This window comes from Cyphomyrmex costatus, unplaced genomic scaffold (assembly GCF_001594065.2).
Source record: "Cyphomyrmex costatus isolate MS0001 unplaced genomic scaffold, Ccosl1.0 scaffold18, whole genome shotgun sequence".
NCBI lineage: Eukaryota > Metazoa > Arthropoda > Insecta > Hymenoptera > Formicidae > Cyphomyrmex > Cyphomyrmex costatus.
In genome coordinates this window covers 2,190,057-2,200,943 of record NW_017275824.1, presented here as the reverse complement: position 1 = coordinate 2,200,943, position 10,887 = coordinate 2,190,057, and the positions used below count along the sequence as shown (strand labels likewise).

The 10,887-nt window shown below is 32.5% G+C and overlaps 2 protein-coding genes across 3 annotated transcripts; both read left to right on the top strand.

Moving 5' to 3' along the window:
- The first annotated feature begins 690 nt into the window (after positions 1-690).
- Positions 691-6,675, top strand: LOC108772162 (feline leukemia virus subgroup C receptor-related protein 2). 2 transcript variants are annotated; one of them, XM_018537649.1, is made up of 10 exons: positions 691-743; positions 911-1,071; positions 1,144-1,209; positions 1,448-1,826; positions 1,916-2,147; positions 2,300-2,537; positions 3,166-3,377; positions 5,557-5,660; positions 5,768-5,878; positions 6,133-6,675. In XM_018537649.1, the coding sequence occupies exons 4-10, from the start codon at positions 1,615-1,617 to the stop codon at positions 6,467-6,469; spliced, it is 1,446 nt and encodes a 481-aa protein (XP_018393151.1). In that variant the 5' UTR covers positions 691-743; positions 911-1,071; positions 1,144-1,209; positions 1,448-1,614; the 3' UTR covers positions 6,470-6,675. The 2 variants fall into 2 exon arrangements, with proteins under 2 accessions (XP_018393151.1, XP_018393150.1); XM_018537648.1 differs by lacking the exons at positions 691-743; positions 911-1,071 and having other exon boundaries at positions 1,089-1,209.
- A 1,613-nt stretch (positions 6,676-8,288) lies between these two features.
- LOC108772169 (nucleolar protein 9) lies at positions 8,289-10,556 on the top strand. The gene is made up of 2 exons (XM_018537658.1): positions 8,289-8,370; positions 8,719-10,556. Exon 2 carries the CDS (start codon positions 8,724-8,726, stop codon positions 10,542-10,544), a length of 1,821 nt encoding a protein of 606 aa, XP_018393160.1. The 5' UTR covers positions 8,289-8,370; positions 8,719-8,723; the 3' UTR covers positions 10,545-10,556.
- The last annotated feature ends 331 nt before the right edge of the window (positions 10,557-10,887 follow it).

Here is a 10,887-nt window from a genome sequence, read left to right as displayed (position 1 = left end):
TATCGAAGATAAACCATCTTAAATCTAAAGAAATCTTAAAAATTATTGCCGATAAAATACTCTATTAAAGAATTATTACTAAAACAAAATTAATAAATATAACATTCCAATAAACTTAAATGATTTTCAACAGAGATGACATGATTCCTATAAAGCACTGTTAAAAATTATTTATAAAAAAAAAGAGGCGGTCCAGCTTAATGGCAAGCTGGACTTTCTCTTTTTTTTTTAATTCCCACTAAACGGGTGGAGCACTAAGATTGGTAGAATACTAAATGAGCACCTAACAAGCACTAAATTTTTGATCTATTGCGAACTTGATTTTCGATGGTGGAGGGTCCAGCTTAACAGACATCATTACACGTGTAAATTGTTCGATATCAAAAATAAAATAAAATTGATAAATATAAGTTAAAATTATAAATTATTGACTCCTTTATTTGGTAAAATAAAATAATTAATGCATAGTGTCGCATAATTGTTTTAAAATCGGACAAAAATGATGCAGCTGTATCTGACAAAACTCATGATAAGACTAAGTATAGATCTTCTTAAATCTTAAGCTAATAATGTCATTTTATTTGTTCGTGTATAGATAAGGTAAATTCGTCACATGACATTAAACGAGTCTATCTGTGCAATAGAAATATTACATAACTGGCAGTTACATTTCATCTCAACCACAATCAACACCAATCCTTTTAACATCATTATGTCATTTTCAAATTAATCCGCACAATTTTGTAACGAGAAATACAATTCCAAGTCTCGTCGCTTATAAAACTATTACTCAAGATTAACAGTATAAAATTGTACAATTTGGTGTACACTACGCATTTCAGAATTAAATGCCTTTGCATTGAAAATGTATTTCAAGAAAAGTGTAAAATTAAAAATTTGTTAAACTTAGATATCAAACAAAAGAGATCCAAAGACTAAGTAAATGAAAGTCAGCGTGGTTAATAATATGCATTAATCCATTTATTCTTTAAAATGTCAATGAACGTTTCAACTCCAAGGAAGAGGGGGGCATATTGTGACGGGGACTTAGTAGTGACATTTTGAATATTTGTAATTTACCAAGCTCCTGTAATATCGATCGTTAACATGAAGAAATTCCGGATTATGTTGTTATATTTTCAGATAGTGACCAGCGATATCATATGTTGATGATTAAGAAGCTTGAATTTTGACTCCTCACATTTTAAGGTAACACCTGGATATTTATGTTGTGTTTGAAGCTATATTTTGATAGATGTTAATGCACCGATGTGAATAAATATTTTCTTATTATTATTGTGGTTTTGGAAAAATGTCAAACATCATTGTTATTTAACTTTTCCTTTTATTTTACTCGGTTCTTAACAGCAACAGTTGTCCCTGGGATAGGTAGTGACAACTTTAGAGGGGGTAATTAGTGATAAATGTTTTTTGCTCTTTTCCCTAGTATTTCACCGAGACTCTAGAAAATCGAGAACTCTCGTGAGACGAGACGAAACGAAATCGAGACAGAGACCAAATTATGACGCCCAAATAGACAAAGGTTTTAAATAGATACACATCAAAGTTACATTTTTTACAAAAATTATTTCGCAAAAGAGTGAAAAAACAATAATGGGAAATAAAAACCTCGATGAAAACCAAAGCAAAATACTCACAAACAAAGATTCAACTAAAATAACAGAGGCTGGTGAACTAATCGACGTGGAACCATTAAAATTGAAGGTGTATAAAAAGAGGTGGCTAATGCTAATTATCTTCATGATTTATGCTGCATCGAATTCTCAATGGATAGAGTACTCAATTATAACCAACATAATTACCAAGTATCACGTTTATCTCAAAATAAACAATTTTGATGAAATGGTTAATTAAATGTAAAAACCATCAATGTCCATCTTTGTGTACTTTATAGATATTATGGAGTATCTTCGAGAATGGTTGACTGGACCTCGATGTCGTTCATGGCATTTTACGTGACGTTTATATTTCCAGTGTCGTACATGACAGATAAGTGCGGTCTGCGATGGACCATCACCATAGGCGCTGGTCTTAATTGCCTTGGTGCTTGGATAAAAACATTGTCCATTCAACCCGATAGGTTCTACATTGCTTTCATCGGTCATTCAATAGTCGCGCTCGCCCAGGTTACATTTCTTTTAATTTACTTCATAAATCTTTACAGAAAATCTTGATATCTTTTCAACTTTTTTCACTTTCCTCCTTTTTAGTAATTATATCATTACTCTACATTCTCTGCAATTTATTTAGAAAGTAGTAATTACTAATTTTGTATTAGACTACGGTCCTACCGATACCAGGACGATTGGCTGCGCAATGGTTTCCTGCCAACCAAATCTCGACCGCTACATCTTTGAGTATTTTTGGCAATCAATTTGGAGTAGCGTTATATTTTCTTTTAGGGCCTATAATAGTAAAAAATCACAATAATTTGGATGATATTGGCGAAGATTTATCACGTTTGTGCTGGATAGTCGCAATTTTCTGTACAATTGCATTCGCTCTTGTGATTACATGTAAGTGCATCAACTAATAGAACAAGTAGAAATTCAGCAGTATATAAGTATTTAATTTTCACCTAAGATGAAACAGATCTGAGCTAAAATAAAAAAGGTTTACGTAGTTTCTTCCTAATCTCTTTTATATGTGTGTGTGCGTGCGTGCGTGCATGTGTATCATGTACATATCGTGTACACATATGGAAAAAAAATCTTTAACTTAATAAAATAATGTAAACTCAAAATTAGATGTATATATAACATACGTAAAAATAAAATCTATGCTTTTGTACAACTACGCAATGTGTTAATTTTGGTTAATAAGATTTAAATGTGTCTTGGTCAGTCATTTATAATTTATGCCCGTTAAACCGAAATAATTCCCTACTAACGTTAATTTCAAAAAGTTATCCTTCAATATATCTATTAAATTTTTAACGTAGTAAAATTTTTCAGTATAGCTGATAATCTACTTTAATCTCGATCCCTTTATTCGGGTTTTTAGTTTTACTTATCTTAGCTACATAATCACACACAAAGAGTGGAGAAGAAGTGGAAGGACGATCAACCGTTAATTAATTAAAGATTGCTCTCACCCCAAAAAAGATTATCGCATTTTAATCTTCTCAACGCGTTCTTGTATCAGTATTTCAGGACAAACCAAAACTACCGCCCAGCGAGACGCGGGCATTGCAGAAAATGAATCGTACGAAGAAAGGAGAGGAATTCGTGGAGCCGATTAAAAGGCTCTGCAAAAATAAAAACTTCATCATGCTCTGTAATTCCTATGGTTTGAACACCGGCGTGTTTATTACTGTGTCTACATTACTCAATCAAATATTCCTCGCACACTTCGAGGTGAGCTAATTCATCGAGACTCATCTCAACGGGTATGTTAAGTTAGCACCCCAACTATAGTACTCAGGAGTTCTGATTAGAGTTCCCACTTCCTTTTGACGAGACGAAGAGTTCCCTATAGTTAATAACAAGAGTTCCGCTCAATAAATATTTTTTTACAATTTTTAAAAATGGGGTGCTAATTTTTTTCGAATTTCGAGGTGGAATAGTTCTGAGCGGGTTAATAGTTTCAATTTGCGATTGCCTAGAGTTCCTGATATGTAAAAAAAATTTTCGAATATAAAAAAAAATTAAAAATTTTTGAAAAATTAATTTTTAGATACAATAGTTCTGATGATAATTTCTGATTCTTTTTGACGATACGAAGAGTTCTCTATGATTTTTAATGACTATGATTTTTAATGACATATGCGCTTAATAATCATTTTTTAATAATTTTTTAAAAATGGGGTACTAACTTTTTAACGAAATTCAAGGTCGCATAGTTCTAATCAGCTTAACAGAAGTATTTTGTGAATACCTAGAGTTCTTGATGCATAAAAAATATTTTTGAAGAATAATAAAGTTTTAAAAAAATAGTAGAAATCTTTGAAAATTTTTTTGAGAGTACCGAGTAGTTCTGAGTTGCGTTTCTTATAGTTCTCGACGAATTCTATCGAAAACTGTAAGGTGAAATAGCGATTGGACCAACGGTTTGTAAGATACAGCGACATTTGTTAAATTTGTAAGATCATACAATCTTTAAATAAGTATATCTCAGAAACCGTTTGTCCAATCGCTTTGAGCCCTGATACTTTTCGACAGTACTCGCCGAGAACTGTTCAGAACTCCGATCAGAACTACTCGGTACTCCTAAAAAATTTTCACTTCAAATTTTTTTCTAAGTCTCACGTCGGAAAATTTTTTGAGAGTACCGAGTAGTTCTGAGTAGTGTTTCTTATAGTTCTCGACGAGTTCTATCGAAAACTGTCAAGTGAAAAAGCGATTGGACCAACGGTTTGTAAGATACAGCGACATTTGTTAAAAATTTGTAAGATCATACAATTTTTAAATAAGTATATCTCAGAAATCGTTGGTCCAATCGCTTTGACCCCTGATACTTTTCGACAGAACTCGTCGAGAACTGTCCAGAATTCCGAACAGAACTACTCGGTACTCCCAAAAAATTTTTGACCAAAAATTTTTTTGTAAGTCCCACGTCGGAAAATTTTTTGGGAGTACCGAGTAGTTCTGTTTGGAGTTCTGGACAGTTTTCGGCGAGTTCTGTCGAAAAGTATCAGGGCTCAAAGCGATTGGACCAACGGTTTCTGAGATATACTTATTTAAAAATTGTATGATCTTACAAATTTAACAAATGTCGCTGTATCTTACAAACCGTTGGTCCAATCGCTATTTCACCTTACAGTTTTCGATAGAATTCGTCGAGAACTATAAGAAACGCAACTCAGAACTACTCGGTACTCTCAAAAAAATTTTCAAAGATTTCTACTATTTTTTTAAAACTTTATTATTCTTCAAAAATGTTTTTTATGTATCAAGAACTCTAAGTATTCACAAAATAGTTCTGTTAAGCTGATCAGAACTATGCGACCTTGAATTTCGTTAAAAAGTTAGTACCTCATTTTTAAAAAATTATTAAAAAATGATTATTAAGCGCATATGTCATTAAAAATCATAGAGAACTCTTCGTATCGTCAAAAAGAATCAGAAATTATCATCAGAACTATTGTATCTAAAAATTAATTTTTCAAAAATTTTTAATTTTTTTTTATATTCGAAAATTTTTTTTACATATCAGGAACTCTAGGCAATCGCAAATTGAAGCTATTAACCCGCTCAGAACTATTCCACCTCGAAATTCGAAAAAAAGTTAGCACCCCATTTTTAAAAATTGTAAAAAAATGTTTATTGAGCGGAACTCTTGTTATTAACTATAGGGAACTCTTCGTCTCGTCAAAAGGAAGTGGGAACTCTAATCAGAACTCCTGAGTACTATAGTTGGGGTACTAACTTAACATACCCCATCTCAATGCAACAGATAAAATTATTAAAAAGAGACAAATTTGAACAAATATTTATAAATTTATATGTGAGCAACATGTAAACATATTTTCATATATTTTTGGATATATTTTATATCTAAAGGCAAAATAGATTTATGATTGCTCATGTATTTTAGAATGGAGAAGAAGATGCAGGCAGAATTGGTTTAGCCACAATTCTCACCGGCATGGCTGGTTCTATTAGTTTTGGTATCATCCTTGATAAAACGCATAAATTCAAGTAAGAAGAAATTTGCAATTGTCTTAAAAACCAATTAAAATTTATTTTAACCTAAAAGATGCGGTGGAATCATCGCATCGACAATATTTCATATTTCTAATTTTCAGACAAACTGCCATGACTGTATATCTTCTTACGTTATGTAGTCAAATATTATTCGCTGTATTTACTTGCATGGGTGTAAAATGGATGGTATATATGTCGGCAATTTTCTTAGGGTAAAACATATCGACATTTATTAAAAATATTGATATTATTAATATTACTTATTATTATTTATATTTTTTATTATTGTGTAAAGTAATAGAAGTTAATCTTTTAACAGTTTAGTAAGATATGATGTTGTGGATCTCACTGTTTTTTTATTAACGTATAAGATTACGTTCTTTTTACTACATTTGTTTGATATACTTTAAACATTGTGTGCCAAAAATCTTAAGCAATATCTATTACTTTCTATTATTTGTTACAGATACTTTATGTCGGGATATCTAACAATGGGATATGATTTGTGCACCGAATTTACGTATCCAGAGTCGGAAAATATAGCTGCGGGAGTTCTCAATATAACAACCAGCACGTATAGTATGATACTCATTATATCATTAGGATTACTAATGAACATGTACGGCGACATTCCAGTGCACATCGGCTTATGCTTGACTTTGTTGCTCGGTTTCATTTTGACCGCTATGACGAAAGACGAACAAAGACGACAAAACGCGAAGAAGAAGGCTCAGTATGAAGGAATTGAAAGCAATGTCGATGGCGTCCCAGAAACTATTCAACTAACTTATACTATTACATAAAAGTTAGGGAGCAAATATTATGTATATACGTGAAAAGTTTCTAAGTCACACAGAGATAGCACACGTATCGCAAAAAAGACATAATAGCCAAAAAGTATATCTAATCGGAACCTTATACTTAACATGTAAAAAATACACTTAACATGTATAAAATCTTTCCAAACTTTTTAATAGATTCTCTTGTAGTAACTTTTCGTGGTAAAGTCAGGGCAATCATTGATATTTTATCGCAATAAAGATATTATAAAGATAAAATATGTATAAAATAAATATAAAAGGCTAATTTGGAAAATATAGTATATACATATAATGCAATATAACATTATAAATTATATCTCTTACTGAATATCAATGAGATAATGGCTACATAAAGTATTAAAAAATAATGTCACTTTTCCTTCAAAAAGATACATTTCATTTTTAAAAAACATTTACTATTTAATGAGTTGAAATATCATTATTCATACTTAACAAGTCTATTCTATTCTTGAACAAAATTCTATTCTATTAAAAATACAACTTTGAAGTAAAATGACATAACTGTCAGATTGCCAATACACTGAGAAAAAATGTACTAAATTTTAATAAATATTTATTTAAATAGCATACAAATAGTGTACTAAATTTTAATAAATTATTTACTAGAATAGTACCAACTAAACATTTCCGTAAAATAAATAAATGTTCAATAAAAAAGAATAATTGTTAAATTAATTAATGGTTCTTGTACATATCTTTATATTTAATAAATAATTAGTTTTTACTATATTCAAGTAAATGATTTATTAAAATTTAATACATTTTTTTCAGTGAATAATAAAAATTTATTCGAAAATGTAAGACAAAATTCAATGAAACGACTCAAATTATATCTTGCATGAAATATAGCATACGAAATGATTATTAATAATTTGATTACTTTTTCTTGCGTTGTTGAAGCCGGTGACAATTCCCCCGACGAATGCCCAAACTTACCCTGAAAAAATCATAAATTGAATACAATCATGAAACTTTATCTTCTAAAAGTTGCGCAATTTCAAGACTCGGAATTCTTACTTGTGTGATCCTGTTCCAAACTCCCAAACGTCCGACGTGTGCGTAAATCGAGTTGTTGCAGACCGAAACGATGCGATTCGACACGGTCGAAGATGCATAGCTCCCAGGAGATTCACTTCCATCACATTTTTTTCACAACTTTTTCACTCACTCGCGAAACGGACGTATATGCAGTATACACTCTACGCGCTCCGAAGTCCGGACTCCGGAAGCTCCGGAACTACGTCATCGTTGCACAGGATTACCAATTGCGCAAACATTCAACTCGGTCGTTTGACGTTTGAACAATTTTGGATGCGTTCTGAATTATGCATGAAGCGCATGATGTATTATTTCATCCTTATTTATTTTTCGGTAAACAACAAGAACAAATGATGCTTCGTGCGTAATTTGGAATGCATTCTTTAGATTACATTCCGAACCGTCATCTCTGAGAAAAATTTTACTAACTAACCCGGTTCGGAATACATCCTTAAAATATATATATATAATACACTGTTTATACACTGCGGAGCATTAATTCGCTGGGGCATAGTAGCGGTTTGATGACTTATCGACGCTGAATCGGTAACACTCAACGCGCGCGCGCGTGAAATAAATATACTTTACCAACAGTGGTATACCAAGTTTTCATCAAAGAAATTTACTGACAGAGCAAATGTTTAGGCATCTTCTTGGTTCAGGTTACGGAAAAAGCTGCTAGGGGGAAATGGTGAGAACGCAGGAAGCAAATAAAATGACAGCCAAAAGAGGTTAGTCAGACTCCACGTGTATAACGTGTATTGTCATCAATTTCATTAATTTGATAGATTTGATTGTAGTCACATAGGCGACAACAAAGAAAGGTAATATATCAAAGAAAGAGAAAGCATGTTGTATAAATTAACGATGAATTCGATCAGTTGACTTTTCTGAATTGGTACACATTAAAGGCTGCTTTATGTAAAGTATCTGAGTGCAGTGGCATAATATAATCAACTTTAATGAAACAATATATTCTGTTAAATAACGTTAAATACTTCAATATTATTTATTAAATAACATTACAATTCTGTTAAATGTTAAATATATAACTTAATTAATTTTCTATATAGCAGCTTTTAGTATGTACTAATTTCCGGAGTAATATAATTTATGATGATAAATTTGCTACAAATTAATCTAAGCTATTTCTTTTAAATCTAATATAACAGACAGCATGGCGGAGGCACACGAAGTCGATAAAAGGAAACGAAAGAAGAAACGTTCTCACACACAAATGGTAAAGAAACTTGCGCGTCAGAAAGACTTTGGCAACAATCTGGACCGTGACACCTATCACTACCTAATTCGTATTCTTGAGTTAATACGTAATGATTCGTCCTTGCCCGAGAAGATTATGCTTGCGCAAAATGTCTACCAGGAGATATCTGGTCGTGAGATTGAATGTGCATGTAATCAAGTTGGATCTCGCGTCATAGATTCTCTACTGAAGTATGCCAACCTAGAGGCCATTCAAAAACTAACTCAGGCATTCGAGTCCCCTCTGAGACGATTAAGCACCGACAAATTTGCCAGTCATATTTTACAGAAGATAATAATAGTCTGTGCTGACAGAGGCAACAGAGACCCTGAGTCAAACGCAGAGAATGTCACTGACGAAAAAACAAGCACAAAATCAAAAAACACTGTTGATACTATCATAGATATTAAGCCATCTGAAATACAGTCCTACAACAATATTGTTCTAAAACTGAGCAAATATGTTCTCAACAATAGTGAGGAATTCGTATTTGACACTTATGCTAATCACGTCTTGCGAACAGTTATAGAATGTTTAGCAGGATTAATTGAGGATCCTAACGAATGTAATAAGAAATCTAGCATGCCGGATCTCACAAAAAGACGTCCTGTGATACAGGAATATAAAGACTTGCTGATACAGAGTTGCGACCGATTGCAGAAATGGCCGCAATTCTGTGAGTTTGGACGGGAGCAATTAACTTCTGGTTTAATACAATGCATTTTGTACTCTTTGAAAGATGTTGATCCAAATTTAACGAAAACTATTATCAAGAAGATTAGAACCAAATGTTTTAAAGTAGAAGAAGATGAGAAGCTACCGAGCATATTTCATTCCGAATATTCTATTAGAATACTGGAAGCTTGTCTGATAGTAGCACAGCCGAAAACCTTTAAAAAATTATATAATATCTTTTTTATTGAAAATTTAGAATACTTATGTTCAACACAAAATACTAATTTCAGCGTGCAAAAGTTATTAGATTATTGTGTTACTAAAGAAATCTTTGAAGAACTATTTGACAAAGTAATAGAACACTTTCCCAAAATTCTCAAGCTTGGTTTTACCGGGATATTAGTCAGCACAGGAAATGCATGTTTGAGATTGCAGACGAAACAAGGTCCATTTGTTAATGCAATGATCAATCTACTAAAATGCGATGCATCCTCAGAAAATCAAACTCTGCTTGTACGATGTATAATAACTTTAAAGAAACCATCTCAACTGGAAGCTGAATCAAGTAACCCACAACTATCTCTCCATTTACATGGAAGTTTGATAATGCAAGTTATATTAAAGTTCAACAAACCCATCAAAGCTGTGAATTCTTTACTAGAAATGAATAACGAAGAATTACTACAATTATTTGGCGATCCGAAAGGAAGTCGAATCCTGGATGCTTTCATGGACAGCAAGTACGTCGGCGAGAAGAGTAGGGAGAAATTATGTAAGAAGTTGCACGGCACTTGGGCAGAATTAGCCAAAAGTACGCACGGATCTAGGTGCGTGGATAAAATATGGGCGTGGGCACGCATGAATCAAAAAGTCTTTATTATGGAGGAGTTGGCCGCGGCTGGACAATCCTTAATTTCCACGACATCAGGCAAGATTATTTCTATGAAACTAAACGTCCCCTTGTTCACGAGAGATAAGAAGGAGTGGTCACAATTGCAAGGGAAAAATGAAAAGACGAAAGCAATGTTTGCAGATATTATTGAAAAGACCCATGAGAAATGAAAATTCATTTATAATATAATAAACTCATATCGTAATATATCATTTCAAGAGAATCCTCTCATTATAATTGTAGGGTATAATAAAAAAATCTACTAGTATTGTTTCTTATATTCTGACATAGAATAATCGTATATTTCGTTAGTTTATAAATACACTTTATAGGATCCATCATACATCCCCGCAACGTAATGTGCCTAGGAAAAATTACAATAATTCGTAGTCTAGATTTGAGCAAAGTTCCCTAACGCGTATGACCGATAAATCCACTTCATCTTCCCGTGTTGACTAGACTTAAATATACGTGATAATCATATCCTGAGATGCGTGCGCGCAAAGTAAAGGA